The sequence below is a fragment of the Pristiophorus japonicus genome, chromosome 10 (genome assembly GCF_044704955.1).
Source record: "Pristiophorus japonicus isolate sPriJap1 chromosome 10, sPriJap1.hap1, whole genome shotgun sequence".
Taxonomy (NCBI): Eukaryota; Metazoa; Chordata; class Chondrichthyes; family Pristiophoridae; genus Pristiophorus; species Pristiophorus japonicus.
In genome coordinates, this window is record NC_091986.1 from 221,110,176 (window position 1) to 221,127,257 (window position 17,082).

At 54.0% G+C, this 17,082-nt stretch overlaps 1 protein-coding gene across 1 annotated transcript in view; it reads right to left on the reverse strand.

The window, feature by feature from the left end:
• Window positions 1–324: 324 nt before the first annotated feature.
• The window catches only part of nup98 (nucleoporin 98 and 96 precursor), a 131,632-nt gene continuing 114,874 nt past the window's right edge, over window positions 325–17,082 (reverse strand). Inside the window, 4 exon segments of the mRNA XM_070892613.1 lie at window positions 325–2,246; window positions 5,263–5,374; window positions 9,102–9,256; window positions 13,997–14,238. Of these exon segments, the coding sequence (XP_070748714.1) occupies window positions 2,032–2,246; window positions 5,263–5,374; window positions 9,102–9,256; window positions 13,997–14,238 (724 nt within the window). The 3' untranslated portion in view covers window positions 325–2,031.

Genomic DNA, 17,082 nt, shown 5'->3' on the forward strand with positions numbered 1-17,082 from the left:
TCAAATCGCCCGCCAGCCATCAGGAGCAGGAAGCCCCCCCCCCCCCCCAAAACCAAGGGCTACTAAAGTCAGACTCCATCGCCACGCCGGGGTGGGGGGGGGGTGTAGCTTGGGGGCACCAGATGGAGGGTCCGGTGACCACTGTAATTCCGCCCCCCCCCCGCGAAAAGGGACCCCGCATCTAAAGATAATCCTTATTTGACAGGTTACTTACATTTCCATTTTCTTAAAAAGATTCATTTGGGTTGGCGTGAGGAGGATTATGAATCAGGAAAGTCTACACAGGTAGATCAAACTAACTCTATGCTCCACATGTTTAATTCCCCCCCCCCCCCCCCCCCCCGGTCTCACTAACATCCCCTGGGGTGGGGGAGATCAGTGTCCGACACCACTCGCTGGCTGCAGTGAGAGACACGGGGCGCTTGTGCAAACAGTTTAACACGCATTACTCAGAAGCTCACTTTCAAACCCGCGCTAGACCCAAAAAGGCTTCTGTGCACAAATGGTGTGGATTTAACTGGCCCTGGATTCCCTAAAGGTGCCCGGCACAAACTCCACTCTGCGCGCTGGAGAGGCGATTGATTCCTCCTGCCCCATAACACCCCGTGGTTCCATCCCAGTGCCCCCCCCCCCCCCCGCCCCAACTATCAACAGCCCACACAATCTCCCTCTCCCTCCCTGGGGGGAGACGTTCATACAAACGGTTTTAAAAAAAACTCCACATTCTTGTCTCAGACTCAATCACAGATACACCAGAGTGCCTTGCGTTCTGCCCCCTGGGGCAAACCACACAGGGGGCGGGGAGGGCAGAGAGGAGTTGAGCTTCCTGCACTCTGGGACTGCTGCTGCATTGTACGAGACACTGACTGGGGAATAGTTCAGGTTACGTCACCCCCACCTTCCCCCAACACATACTGCACTCAGGAGCCCACTGTGGTGCTGGGGAGCGAGCCCAGATTGGGAACCTCTCGATCCGATTGGGGCAGCGGGGCGGGAGGGAACCACCTTCGAGGCTGCACAAGAAATAATGATTTGTGTGTGTTACTTGTAAAGTGAAGCCCAGTAGGACAGCGGACTGGGGAATCGGTTCCTCTCGTCCTTGCCGGGGAAATTAGACCACGACGGTAAGGAATCGGAGGGAGCCGTGTTCAAACAGGACGACACAATTAGAACCTCCAGGTCGGCCCAAGTGCACACCACAGACATTCGTGAGCCAGCCAAGAGTGCCTCGCTGCTGAAACACGCACACACACACACAGACAGACACTACGCTGGCCGAACAGCTCCAAGGATCCGATCGGTGGGACTCCCATTTCGGGGGGGAAACTCCTAGGGCAGGGCTGCGATTTAAAACGAGCAAACCCAAGCCCCAAAGCAGCACATTTTCCCCCCTCCCACCCTGCCCTCGTTCCTGTGGGACCCACCAGGGGGCGCGGTCACTGCGCGGGCAGACAGCTCGCTAGCGCCACCTAGCCACGGACGCCGTCTAACAGAGGGATCCTCCATCTTGGCGTCACTGTGCGCCCACGTACAACACAGTCACATCTCGCACCAGCGCAAAAACACCATTTAAAAAACAGGTTTATTGTCAGTTTGACCCCCCCCTCTCTCGATCACCATCTTGTTTAACCGGGTGGATTTAAGCCAATCAGCCCCCAGTGTAGACAAGCTGGGAGGTCGGGGGTCACTGCTTGTCTTGTATAATCACTTAACTTAGAACAGAATTATTAAATTTAAAAAAAAGATAGGCAAGTCCCACCAAACATGCCTCACGGCACCTCGTAGCGTTCCATTAACCAGGATACATCCCCACTTGCTCCAAAGTTGCCTCGAGGTCTTTTTAGAAAAAAAAAAAGGTCTTTAAACAGCGGTTGCCGAAGAATCGGGATCTGGCGGGAGACTTCTCCACTCGGCGCTCCCAGGGGAGCTTTTTTGCTCGAAGGGGGAAGAGTTCTGGCGGAGCCGGACTGTGCGGAGAAGTGTTGCCCCCTCCCTCTTGGCGGGTCGGGGGGGGGGGGCGGGGGAGGGGGGCTACGGGCCAACAATCAGCTCCCGCAGGTAGGTCTGGGTCAGGCTGCGAAGCTCCTCCAGGGCGTAGTCCTCGGGCATGGGCAGCTTGCGGATGTAGGGGGCGAGCAGACGCAGAGGGACGTGCTGGAGGCTGGGGGCTCGGTCCCCGGGTGATTCCGCGCTGTGCTGCAGCCCCAGCACTGTGCGCAGCATGTTAGCGATCTGCTTGGCCATGTCTGGGGAGGGAGGGAGGGAGAGATCACAGGTCAGAAACAATGCGCTGAAGCAAGGGCGCCGAGACACCACAACTACAGTGACAATCACAGCCCATCCCTCTCCCCAGCCTTGTCCGCACAATGCCCGTCGCATTTAAAAAGGAAACAAGGAGGAATTTCTTCTCTCAGAGGGTTGTAAATCTGTGCAATTCTCTGCCCCAGAGAGCTGTGGAGACTGGGTCATTGAATATATTTAAGGCGGAGATAGACAGATTTTTGAGCGCTCAGGGAGTAAAGGGTTATGGGGAGCGGGCGGGGAAGTGGAGCTGAGTCCGTGAACAGCTCAGCCGTGATCTTATTGAATGGCGGAGCAGGCTTGAGGGGCCGTATGGCCGACTCCTGCTCCTATTTCTTATCTTATTTTCTTATGTCTCCATTCAAGAATGATTTGAGGGGAAATATCTTCACCAGAGGGTGGTGGGGGTCTGGAACCCTCACCACATTTAAACAGTACTTGGATGTGCTCCTCAAGTGCGGTAACCTACAGGGCTATAGACCGAAAGCTGGAAAGTGGGATTAGGCTGGGGAGCTCTTTGTCGGCCGGCACGGACACGATGGGCCGAATGGCCTCCTCCCGTGCTGTAGATTTCTCTGATTCTGTGGTACTAGAACGGAGGTGTTAGACCGAAAGGCTGAACTGACTGAGGCTTTTCTCTAGTGAGCTAATGGGCGTCTTTAAAATTAAGAGTTCGATCGGGTAAACGTAGAGAAGATGTTTCCACTTGTGGAGGAGACCAGAACTAGGGGCCATCAATATCAGACAGTCACTAATAAATCCACTGGGGAATTCAGGAGGAATCTCTTTACCCAGAGAGCGGTGAGAATGTGGAACTCGCTGCCACAGGGAGGGGTTGAGGCGAATAGTATCGATGCATTTAAGGGGAAGCTGGATAAACCCATGGGGGAGACAGGAATAGAGGGATATGGTGATGGGGGAGATGGAGAGGGTGGGAGGGGGCTGGTGTGGAGCATAGACCCCGGCACGGAGCGCTGGGGCCCAGTAGGATTAATTGGATGGTTCATTCAAAGAGTTGGGCCATGCAAGGTGGGCAGAATGTTTGGTCTCCTCCTGTGCCCTGTGGCACGGCGCTCAGATGCATACGACTGCGTGTAGGGTGGTGGAGCCTATGGTACAACGAAGCCCGTCGGGGCATCCACACAGCGCCGCCATCCCTTGGCAAACACACGCAAGTCTGCAGCTGCACACCCAAACGCCCACCCAAGTTTTGCGGGACTTGTGCACCCGCAGTGAGTAATTGGGAGAGAAGGGGGAACCATCTCCCTTTCCCAAAGAACACTGCTGTCAGACCCACGGCCAGTCTGACCCCAGTCTCCGCTCCCCACCCCGTTCATTCCAGCAACGAGTGCGCAGTTCCAGGAATCAACCCTCAGGAAAGACGTGTTGGATTCACTAGAATGATTGGGGGGGGGGGCGTAAAGGGTTAAATTATGAGGACAAATTGCATAAACTTGTATTCCCTCGAGTTTAGAAGATTAAAGGATGATCTAATCGAGGTGTTTAAGACGATTAAAGGAGTTGACTGGGTAGAGAGAGAAATTATTCCCTCCGGTGGGCGGGGGGGGAGGAGTCCAGAACAAGGGGGAGTCACCTTAAAATTAGAGCCAGGCTGTGGATGCTGGGGAGGGGGGTCAATGAACATTGACAGTAAGCGCGCACAATGCAGGCGATTAACATTTACAATTGAACAGAAAGACTGAATTTCCATTTTCACACATGGAATTACACTGGTAAAAATCCCAATTTGGACCCAATCAAACCATCGGCGACCGAGGACGAGGGGGTGATTGGGAACCTTCGATACCAGACTGTGATTGTCTTTGCTCAGTGGGCACCACTCTCTCCTCGAGTCAGAAGGTCGTGGGTTCAACTCCCTCCCCAGGGACATGAGCACAAACTAAAGATTAACATTTGCAGCACCGAGGGAGCGCCGCACTGTCGGAGGGGCGGTGCTGAGGGAGCGCCGCACTGTCGGAGGGGCGGTGCTGAGGGAGCGCCGCACTGTCGGAGGGGCGGTGCTGAGGGAGCGCCGCACTGTCGGAGGGGCGGTGCTGAGGGAGCGCCGCACTGTCGGAGGGGCGGTGCTGAGGGAGCGCCGCACTGTCGGAGGGGCAGTGCTGAGGGAGCGCCGCACTGTCGGAGGGGCAGTGCTGAGGGAGCGCCGCACTGTCGGAGGGGCAGTGCTGAGGGAGCGCCGCACTGTCGGAGGGGCAGTGCTGAGGGAGCGCCGCACTGTCGGAGGGGCAGTGCTGAGGGAGCGCCGCACTGTCGGAGGGGCAGTGCTGAGGGAGCGCCGCACTGTCGGAGGGGCAGTGCTGAGGGAGCGCCGCACTGTCGGAGGGGCAGTGCTGAGGGAGCGCCGCACTGTCGGAGGGGCAGTGCTGAGGGAGCGCCGCACTGTCGGAGGGGCAGTGCTGAGGGAGCGCCGCACTGTCGGAGGGGCAGTGCTGAGGGCGGTGCCGGTCTTTCAGCTGAGATGGTAGACCAAGTCTGCTCTCTCAGGTCGATGTAAAAGATCCCCTGGCACTACTTTGAAGAGCAGGGGAATTCTCCCCGGTGTCCTGGGACCAATATTTGTCCCTCAATCAACATCACTTAAAAAAAAATATTATCTGGTTATCACATTGCTGTTTGTGGGAGCTTGCTGTGTGCAAATTAACTGTCACTTTACAACAGTGACTACACTTCAAAAGTACTTCGTTGCCTGTAAAGTGCTTGGGGAGGCTGCGGAAATACAAGTCTCTCTTGGTTATGTTCTCATACAAGAATATTAACCGATAAGGGATTAAGGCATTTTGGGGAAGGGGCAGGGAAGTGGAGCTGAGTTAATGATTGGATCAGCCGCGATCGTATTAAATGGCGGAGGAGGCTCGAGGGGCCGTATGGCCTACTCCTGCTCCTATTTCTTATGTTCTTAATGAGAGCGGGAAAGGAGCCAGTAAAGATGTCAAGCTGTACCAGACTGAGCCAGGCGATCCTTGGCCGACAGACACTCAATGTGCTCGATGCGGCTGCACAGGGACATAACCTCGGTGTGTATTCTCTCCAGCTCGTAGGTCGGATTCTCCACCTGCAAAGCACACAATACATAATACAGTTAGCTCTCTGGCGCACCACGCTTGCTCACTGGGCCTGCCTGGAAACGGGCCCCATTCCCGGGGGTCTTCCTGGAGGATGCGATCGGGGGAGGGCACCGAGCCGGGCAGCGTCGGCAAGGATCTCTCCTGGATTGAGTGGGGACGGTAACCCGCCGGGGAGCTCAAACCGGCAAATGGCACAGACAGAACCCCTCCTGCCCATGCAGCGGTGATGTAACGGTCTCACTGACTGAAGTGGTGATATCAGAACACAAGAATTTGAAGCAGGAGTCGGCCATTCGGTCCCTCGAGCCTGCTCCGCCATTCAATAAGATCATGGCTGATCTTTGATCTCAACTCCACTTTCCCGCCCGATCCCCATTTCCCAAAGAGTCCAAAAATCTATCAATTCCAGCCTTGAATATACTCAACGACTGAGTATCCACAGCCCTCTGGGGCAGAGAATTCCAAAGATTCACCACCCTCTGAGTGAAGAAATTCCAACTCATCACAATGGCCGACCCCTTTTCCTGAGACTGTGACCCCTGGTTCTCGAGACTCCAGCCCGGGGGAAACATCCTCCCTGCATCTACCCTGTCAATCCCCCTCAGAATCTTGTTTGTTCAATGAGATCACCCCTCATTCTTCTACTGATTCCCAGGATGGCAGGACTGGATCGACTGGGCCTGTATTCACTGGAATTAAGAAGAATGAGAGGGGATCTCATAGAAACATATAAAATTCTGACAGGATTGGACAGGTTAGATGCGGGAAGAATGTTCCCGATGTTGGGGAAGTCCAGAACCAGGGGTCACAGTCTAAGGTTAAGGGGTAAGCCATTCAGGACTGAGATGAGGAGAAACTTCTTCACTCAGTTGTTAACCTGTGGAATTCCCTACCGCAGAGAGTTGTTGATGCCAGTTCAAGAGGGAGTTAGATGTGGCCCTTACGGCTAAAGGGATCAAGGGGTAATGGAGAGAAAGCAGGAAAAGGGTACTGAGGTGAATGATCAGCCATGATCTTATTGAATGGTGGTGCAGGCTCGAAGGGCCGAATGGCCTACTCCTGCACATATTTTCTATGTTTCGATGTAAACTCCAGTGAGTATCGGCCCAATCTACTCAATCTCTGCTCATAGGACAACCCTCTCATCCCAGGAATCAATCGAGTGAACCTTTGTTGCACCCCCTCCAAGGTAAGTATATCCTTCCTTAGATAAGACCACCAAAACTGTGCACAGTGCTGATGTAACCGTCTCAGTGATTGAAGAGATGATGCAACTCGTCTCACAACTGAAACAGTTCAGCTGGTGGACGAGGACACTGTGGATGAGGCCAAGAGGCGAGGAAGACCTGGTGACCCCGTGGGCCCTGTGCACTAAATTGAAATGCTCCCGTACATTTCCCACCACTGGGTGGAGGAGGCTCCAGAGTTTTTACAGCTCACACAGGCCCTTCCGTGATCACAAGCCCACCACAGCACTGCACCGAACCCATAGGTGTGAAATCTCTCTCTCTAGCACCTTGCTCAATTGGTTTTTGTACAAGCACAGGCAGGCGATTCAACTACAAGGAACAACAACTTGTATTTTTATAGCGCCTTTAACATAGTGAAACATCCCATGGCGCTTCACAGGAGTATTAGGAGATAAACTGAGCCACACAAGGAGAAATTAGGACAGGTGACCGAGAGCTTGGTCAAAGAGGTCAGTTTTATGGAGCGTCTTGAAGGAGGAAAGAGAGCTAGAGAGATGGAGAGGTTTAGCGAGGGCGTTCCAGAGCTTGGGGCCCAGGCAACAGAAGGCACGGCCACCGATGGTGGGGCGATTATAATCAGGGATGGTCAGGAAGGCAGAATTAGAGGAGTGCAGATATCTCGGGGGGTTGCGGGGCTGGAGGAGATTACAGAGATAGGGAGGGGCGAGGGCCATGGAGAGATCTGAAAATAAGGATGAGAATTTTGAAATCGAAGCATTGCTTAACCGGGAGCCAATGTAGGACACGGGGCACAGGGGGTGATGGGTGAATGGGACTCGGAGCGAGTTAGGACACGGGGCACAAGGGGTGATGGGTGAACGGGACTCGGTGCGAGTTAGGACACGGGGCAGTGAGCACAGGGGGTGATGGGTGAACGGGACTCGGTGCGCGTTAGGACACGGGGCACAGGGGGTGATGGGTGAACGGGACTCGGTGCGGGTTAGGACATGGGGCAGCCGAGTTTTGGATCACCTCTAGTTTACGTAGGGTAGAATGTGGGAGACCAGCCAGGAGTGAGTCGGAATAGTCAGGTCTAGAGGTAACAAAGGCACGGATGAGGATTTCAGCAGCGGATAAGCTGAGGCAGGGGCAGTGACGGGCGATGTTAGAGGTGGAAATAGGCGGTTTTAGCACATCGCAATCAAACCCCATCCCTGCCCTTCATACTGGAGCATTTTTGTTTTAAAGCAGGACTCTCTGGATTGGAAATCGGGTGTGGGAGCTTGCTGTGCGTAAACTGACCACCGCGTTTCCCACATTACAACAGTGACCACACTTCAAAAAATACTTCATTGGCTGTAAAGCGCTTTGGGACATCCCGAGGTCGTGAAAGTCGCTATATAAATGCAAGCCTTTCTTTTCTTTCTAACCATTAACTACCAACATCTCTTCTCTGCCCTTGAGCCCACTTTCTACCCCGAACGTTTCTAGTGATGTGTCAGAGGTGCCATATCTTCCCCAATGGATGTCGAACCGAGGGCCAGTTTGGATGGACATAAAGCCAGTTGGAGAATCTGGGAGGTCATCCGTCGTCTTGGCCAGTATTCACACTCCCACCACCACCCCACCAACTCCAAAAACACCGAGCCATTAATCTCGCTGGTGGGATCTTGCTGAGCGCAAAGTGACCGCTGCACTTGCTCAGACGGTGGGCTAATTAAGGACAGCCTGCACCGATTTGTTCACGTCAAATTTTCTGCTTACTGTCCAAACCAAATAAGCCTGCTTACCGTGACGATACCAGTCATACAGGGCAGTTCTCCCTGGTGTTCCGACCAATATTTATCCCTCAATCAAAATCACAGACAGATTATCTGGTCATTATCTGCTCCACCATCGGTGGCCGTGGCTTCAGCTGCCTGGGCCCCAAGCTCTAGAACTCCCTCCCTAAACCTCTCCGCCTCTCTGCCCTCCTTTAAGATGCTCCTTAAAACCAACCTCTTTGGCCAAGCTTTTGGTCATCTCATGTGGCTCGGTTCAAATTTTGTCTGATAACCGCTCCCGTGAAGCACATTTGGACGATTTACTATGTTAAAGGTGTTATATAAATGCCTCGTCGCCGAGAGCATGCAGAAATCAAGCGCAGGCAGCGGAAAGAGCGTGCGGCAAACCAGTCCCACCCACCCTTTCCCTCAACGGCTGTCTGTCCCACCTGTGACAAGGACTGTGGCTCTCGTATTGGACTGTTCAGCCACCTAAGGACTCATTCTAAGAGTGGAAGCAAGTCTTCCTCGATTCCGAGGGACTGTCTATGATGATGGATAAATGCAAGTTGTTAGTATCACATGGCTGTTTATAGGAGCTTGCGGTGCGCAAATTGGCTGCCTTGTTTCCTACATTACGACAGTGACTACACTTGAAAAAGGACTTCATTGGCTGTGAAGCGTTTTGGGATGTCCCGAGGTGGTGAAAAGCACTGTATAAGTCTTTCTTTCTTCATTGCCCCCCCACAGCCAGGGCTCACCTCGCCGATTCCCCGCACCGTCTCCATGACTCGGATGTAGTCGAAGAAGACTGCTCCTGCCGTGTCCCAGTCCTGGATCTGTAGGCTGTACTCTGGCTGGGCCAGCTTCCCCAGGAAGTGCTTCAGGTAGCTGTAATTCTCATTGATGATGGCGTCTGCCGGAGAGGGAGGGGGTTAAAGCAGAGAATCAGTAAAACAGATCATTATGTACTCAGTCAGACCACCAACCATTCATAGAAACAGACAATAGGTGCAGGAGTAGGCCATTCGAGCCTGCACCGCCATTCAATATCATGGCTGATCCTCTATCTCAGCACTATATTCCTGCTTTCTCTCCATACCCCTTGATGTCTTTTGTGTCTAGAAATCTATCTATCTACCTCTTAAATATATTCAGTGACTTGGCCTCCACAGCCTTCTGTGGTAGAGAATTCCACAGGTTCACCACCCTCTGAGTGAAAACATTTCTCCTCATCTCGGTTCTAAATTTCTTACCCCGTATCCTGAGACTGTGACCCCTTGTTCTAGACTTCCCAGCCCCGGGAAACACCCTCCCCGCATCCAGTCTATCCCTCGCTCTCCTGACACAGTTAGTCTGGTTATACTGGTTCTCGGGATGAGAGAGTTGCTGGCACAGCTGACAATTACTGTCTGCCCCCCAGTTACCCCAACAGCATTACGGGCCAACAGCGCCTTGCGAGACACGCAAGGCAGACAATGTTCCCTTCAAGCTGTGCGGTCACGTGGCGCTCTGCCGCCCTAGCACAGCCTGCTCACCGGCTTTTAAATAAGAAAAAACCCGCACGGGACAGAGAGCGGGCAGATTGGGCCGAATGAATGGGCCACACAGCCCCGTAAAGGGGCGGCTTACCCCCCCCAAAAAACTGTTACTGGAAGGGAAGAGAACCCACCACCTCAACCCAGTCAGGTCTACACATGACTCCAGTCCCACAGCAAGTAGTTCATCCGTCGGGCAAAATGTTCTCTCAGGTGGATGTGAAAGATCTTGCGGCCACTATGTCGAAGAGGAGCAGGGAGTTCACCCCGGTGTCCTGGGGCCAATATTTATCCCTCAACCAATATCACTTAAAAAACAAATTATCCGGTCATTATCACATTGCTGTGTGGGGGAGCTTGCTGTGCGCAGATTGGCTGCTGTGTTTCCTACATTACAACAGTGACTGCACTCCAAAAAGCACTTCATTGGCTGTAAAGCGCTTTGGGACGTCCTGAGGAAATGAAAGTCAGTTGGCTTTTTGCGACAATCCGGCAGTTTTTAAAAACGGTGATTTTAATCTGGTTCCAGCCCACAATTAGCAGATTTACTGGTCCTGAAATTCCAGCCTTGCTGGGTCCGTACGGAGTACGTAGGGACCCAACGAGGCCTTGCTAGCGCCAGTTTTAGGCACGTGATATGCACGCGCTGAAAACCGGCTTTTCTGATCTGTCAAGATACCTCTGGACAAATCCTGTGCACCCCCGCAGACAGGACACTTGTGCGGGTGAGATTGCGCTATTTGCCCAACTCTTGCTCAGCAAATGTCCTTGAAAATTTTACGTCGGTAAAAGCTGGTGCATAGCCTATTTTTACCAGTGTAAAAGTTTTAAAATATATAAAAATAACATTTAAATACATATTTTTATAGTTAAAAACCCTGTCCACTAAGACAAATTTATTTTAAACCCTATTAAAGTACACACAAAAAGTCCCCAAAATACATATTTTTTCTAAAACATTTAATTAACTTTCATTTCAATTAATTTTAAGTGTGTGTGGTATTTCTATTTTATTTATGATGTTGTGTTTGGGGTTATTCTCGTTGATAGTAATGGGAACTCGTAAAATCGGAGTTCCCATTACCATCAATGAGAATACTGCACCATGATTGGTTGTCCAGGTCCACGTGACTCCAGCTTCTCCGTCCATATCTAGAAGACGTGGGCGTCCTGCGAAGCGCGTGGAGAGAAGGCCTCCGATCGGAATCCATGGGCCTCCGGGCCATCAGGTACATTCCTAAAGAAATTTTGGGTTGGAGTTGTTGGTCTGAAGGAAACCTCCGAGCGGAATTTCAGGGCCACGATCTTCAATTTCACAATTTGCCCTGGTGGGGCAATTGGAACTCCCTACCTCTGGACTGCTTGTCCAATATCTGCCCACGTGTACAAACATGGGCATCAGGCAGTTAAAGACAGTCAGAGTTTCATTTATACAATGTCTTGAAAACTCTCCGGGGATCTTGCTTTGCACTCACTGGCTGCTGTGGTTAGCAACAAAACCACCCATCAGTGTGCTGGGACGTCTAAGGAGAGATTGGGCCGATACTCCCTGGAGTTTGGAACGACAAAAGGCGATCTCATTGAAACACACAAGATTCTGAGGGGGATTGACAGGGTAGATGCTGAGAGGCGGTTTCCCCCGGGCTGGGGAGTCTAGAACCAGGGGTCACAGTCTCAGGATAAGGGGTCAGCCATTTAGGACTGAGATGAGAGCATAAAAGCAGGGAAATCCTGCTACAACTGTACAGGGTATTGGTGAGGCCACACCTGGAGTACTGCGTGCAGTTTTGGTCTCCGTATTTAAGGATATACTTGCATTGGAGGCTGTTCAGAGAAGGTTCACTAGGTTGATTCCGGAGATTAGGGGCTTGACTTGAGGATAGGTTGAGTAGGTTAGGCCTATACTCATTGGAATGCAGAAGAATGAGAGGTGATCTTTTGAAACTTAAGATAATGAGGGGGCTTGACAAGGTGGATGCAGAGAGGATGTTTCCACTCACAGGGGAAAATAAAACTGGGGGCATAGTCTCAGAATAAGGAGCCGCCCATTTAAAACTGAGATGAGGAGGAATTTCTTCTCTCAGAGGGTTGTTAATCTGTGGAGGCTGGGTCATTGAATATATTTAAGGCGGAGATACAGATTTTTGAGCGATAAGGGAGTGAAGGGTTATGGGGAGCGGGCGGGGAAGTGGAGCTGAGTCTATGATCAGATCAGCCGTGATCGTACTAAATGGCGGAACAGGCTCGAGGGGCCATATGGCCGACTCCTGCTCCTATTTCTTATGTAATGCCCCAAGGACATGAATATAAACTCGGGTTGATTCAGTCTATTCAGCGAGTCACCGTGGAGGCGTGTACATGATCCGGGGGAAGGACGGGAACAAATCACTTCAGCAGCCCAGCGCCCCCTCCTCTCTCACACAAACCTGACGGATCAGTTATCTGTACTGCAGCACAACTCCGCACCAACCCCTGTGGCCTGAGAGATATTTTCGGGAAAGTAACCCCGGTTTAAGACTCCCATAAACGGGGCAGAACTCATTTAGCCCAGCGAGACATGATTGGTGATTTTGAGCCATGCCGAGATGTCACTGCTCAGGCAAGGTGACTGGCAGAGTCACGGACTGGCAGGAGGGCACGTGCAGTGGCAGTGCCCAGGTGACCCACGGAGAAAAGCAGTCGGTCCAGAGAGGAAGGTATAGAATGAACAGCACAGAAACAGGCCATTGGGCCCCACCGCTCCGTGCCAGGGTTTATGCTCCACACCAGCCCCCTCCCACCCTCTCCATCTCACCCCATCACCATATCCTTCTGTTACCTTCTCCCCCATGTGTTTATCCAGCTTCCCCTTAAATGCATCGATACTATTCACCTCAACCCCTCCCTGTGGCAGCGAGTTCCACATTCTCACCGCTCTCCGGGTGAAGAGGTTACTCCTGAATTCCCCAGTGGGTTTATTAGTGACTGTCTGATATTGATGGTCCCTAGTGCTGGTCTTCCCCACAAGTGGAAACATCTTCTCTCCGTCTACCCTATCCAACTCATTCTTAATTTTAAAGACCTCTGTCAGGTCGCCCCCTCATTTCTAGACAAAAGAGCCCTGCCTGTTCATCCTTCCCGGTTATAACCTCCATTCTGGTCTGACCTTTGTAAAAACAATTTTGCACCTTCTCCAGCGCCTCTAAATCCCATCTATAATAGGTCGGGTGTTGTGTCTGTTGGGTTGGAAACTTCACCTTCTCCAAACTTCAGTGCATCCAAACATCTGTGTCCTAACTCGCACCGAATCCCGCTCACCCATCACCCCCTATCCCAACTCGCACCGAGTCCTGCTCACCCATCACCCCCTGTCCTAACTCACACTCTGTCCCGCTCACCCATCACCCCCTGTGCTCGCTGCCCCGTGTCCCAACTCGCACCCAGTCCCGCTCACCCATCACCCCCTGTGCCCCGGGTCCCAACTCGCACCGAGTCCCGCTCACCCATCACCCCCCTGTGCCCCGTGAACTAACTCGCACCAAGTCCCGCTCACCTATCACCCCCTGTCCTAACTCACACCGAGTCCCACTCACGTATCACCCCCTGTCCTAACTCACACCGAGTCCCACTCACTCATCACCTCCTGTGCCCAGTGAACTAACTCGCACAGAGTCCTGCTCACCCATCACCCTCTGTGCTCACTGACCTACACTGGCTCCCGGTCCAGCAACACCTCGATTTCAAAATTCTTATCCTTAATTTCAAATCCCTCCATGGCCTCGCCCCTATCTCTGTAATCTCCTCCAGTCTCACAAGCCCCACCCGGAGATTTCTGCGTTCCTCCAATTCTGGCCTCTTGCACATCCCTGATTATAATCGCTTCACCATCGGTGACCGTGCCTTCAGCTGCCTGGGCCCCAAGCTCTGGAACTCCCTCCCTAAACCTGTCCACCTCTCTCTCCCCTGTAGGACACTGCTTAAAACCGACCTCTCACCTGCCCAAATATCTCCTGAAGTGGCCCGATGACAAATTTAGTTTGATAATTGCTCCTGTGAAGTGTATTCAGATGTTTTACTATGTTAAAGGCGCTATATGAATGCAAGCTGTTCTCAGACTGGCCGCTCGCGTTTGCCGTTACCTGATGCGAGGTGCCTGACCACCAGCTGGTGACACTCGTTCCAGTGGCCGGCCTCGATGAGGTGCAGTGCTTCCCTGTGGATGTCGCCGTCGCGGTGAGCTCGCAGGCTCTTGGCGTTGTGGATCCACCGCGGTGGGATGCCAAGCTGCTGCTGCAGGAACAACTCTCTCTCCTTCTGCTCAGCCGTCTCCTCCAGTGAGCAGTGTCGGTTCAGCAGCTCCCGCACCGCTCTCCCCCTCTGCCTGCGGGGACAGAACGGCCCATTAACCTGCCTCTCGGCTACAGGAGGAAGGCGCCCACACTCGCCCGGGACACACGCGGGAAAGTAGGAATCCTGCGATCCGTACCATCGAAACACCTTACCATCACACTCCCCGCCAACCTCCTCCCCACCCCCCGACCTACACTCTACCCAACCCCCCTCACACAACCTCCACACCCCCCCCCCCAACCACCCACACCACTCACCCCCCCTCAACCTCACACACCCCACCCCCCCCCCCCACCCCCACCACACACCCCCCCCACCCCAACCCCCCCAACCACACACCACTCCCCCTCAACCTCCACACCCCCCCCAACCTCACACACACCCCCCCCCCCCAACCTCCACACACTCACTCCCCCTCACCTCCCACCCCCCTAACCTACACACACTCACTCCCCTCAACCCCCACACCCCCCCCCCCCCAACCTACACACACTCACTCCCCCCTCACCCCACACCCACCCCCCCAACCTACACACACTCACTCCCCCCTCAACCTCCACACCCCCCCAAACACACACTCACTCCCCCCTCAACCTCCACACCCCCCCCCCAACCTACACACACTCACTCCCCCCTCAACCTCCACACCCCCCCCCCCCCCAACCTACACACACTCACTCCCCCCTCAACCTCCACACCCCCCCCAACCTCCACACCCCCCCCCAACCTACACACACTCACTCCCCCCTCAACCTCCACACCCCCCCCCAACCTCCACACCCCCACCCCCAACCTACACACACTCACTCCCCCCTCAACCTCCACACCCCCCCCAACCTACACACCCCCCCCCCAACCTACACGCACACACTCCCCCCTCAACCTCCACACCCCCCCCAACCTACACACACTCACTCCCCCTCAACCTACACACCCCCCCCCAACCTACACAACCCCCCCCCCAACCTACACGCACACTCCCCCCTCAACCTCCACACCCCCCCCCCCAACCTACACACACTCACTCCCCCCTCAACCTACACACCCCCCCCCAACCTACACAACCCCCCCCCCCAACCTACACGCACACACTCCCCCCTCAACCTCCACACCCCCCCCCCCAACCTACACAACCCCCCCCCCAACCTACATACCCCCAACCTACACACCCCCCACTCCCCCCCCAACCTACACACACTCACTCCCCCCTCAACCTCCACACACCCCCCCCCCCCAACCTACACACACTCACTCCCCCCTCAACCTCCACACCCCCCCCCACCCAACCTCCACACCCCCCCCCACCCAACCTCCACACCCCCCCCACCCAACCTCCACACCCCCCCCCACCCAACCTCCACACCCCCCCCCACCCAACCTCCACACCCCCCCCCACCCAACCTCCACACCCCCCCCACCCAACCTCCACACCCCCCCCCCCACCCAACCTCCACACCCCCCCCCACCCAACCTCCACACCCCCACCCCCCCCACCCAACCTCCACACCCCCACCCCCCCCACCCAACCTCCACACCCCCACCCCCCCCACCCAACCTCCACACCCCCACCCCCCCCACCCAACCTCCACACCCCCACCCCCCCCCACCCAACCTCCACACCCCCACCCCAACCTCCACACCCCCACTCCCCCCCAAAACCTACCCACCTCCCCCCCCCACTCAACCTCCACACACCCACTCCCCCCCCACTCTACACACCCCCCCACCCAACCTACACACCTCCACTTCCCCCTCCCACCCTACACACCCCCACTTCCCCCTCCCACCTCCACACCCCCACTTCCCCCCCCCCCTCCCTCCCCTCCCACCTCCACACCCCTCCCTTAGCGAGCTCCCTGCTGGCTGTGTGTATAACTGGGCCTGTGGTAAACTAAAAACTGAATGCTGGAAATCTCAGCGGGTCAGGCAGCATCAGTGGAGAAACAGAGTTAATGTTTTGGGTCGATGACCCTTCGTCAGAACTTAGTCACAGCCCTGAAACGTTAACTCTGTTTCTCCACAGACGCAGCCTGACCCGCTGAGATTTACAGCGTAGTCGGTTTTTATTTCAGATTACAACATCCGTAGTATTTTGCTTTCATACCGGTGCTAAACTAGTTGATTTCAGAGTGGGCAGTTGGGGTGCAAAGAGGGGGGAAGGAGATAGAGTATTCTAAGATGGAGCTGGACACCCCAGCTACTCAACTACCAGCAAGATGGTAATAGTGCAAAGGGCAGAGAGGGGGGAGAATTTCTGGCGTGTGTTCAGGAGAACTTGAGCAGTATGTTTCCGATCCGACGAGGGAGGAGGCATTGCTGGATCTGGTTCTGGGGAATGAGGTCGATCAAGTGGAGCAAGTGTCAGTAGGGGAACATTTAGGGAACAGCGATCATAATATCATAAGGTTTAGATTAGCTATGGAAAAGGACAGGGAGCAATCTCGAGTAAAAATGTTTAACTGGGGGAAGACCAATTTCAGAGGGATGAGAACAGATCTGGCCAGGGAAACTGGAATCAAAGATTGGCAGGAAACCTGTAATGGAACAATGGGCTGCCTTTAAAGAGGGAATAGTTTGGGTACAGTCGAGGTACATTCTCACTGGGGGGAAAGGCAGGGCAACTAAAGTCAGGGCCTCCTGGGTGATGAAAGAGATAGAGCGTATGATGAAGCAGAAAAAGATCGCGTATGACAGATGTCAGGTGCTAATATATCTGAGAATCGGGCTAAATACAGAAAGGTCAGAGGGGAAGTGAAAAAGAAAATAAGAGGGGCAGAGAGAGGGTATGAGAATAGAATGGCAGCCAACATAGAGAGTTATCAAAACTCCTCTACAGGCATATAAATAGTGAGAGGGTAGTAAGGGAGGTGTGGGG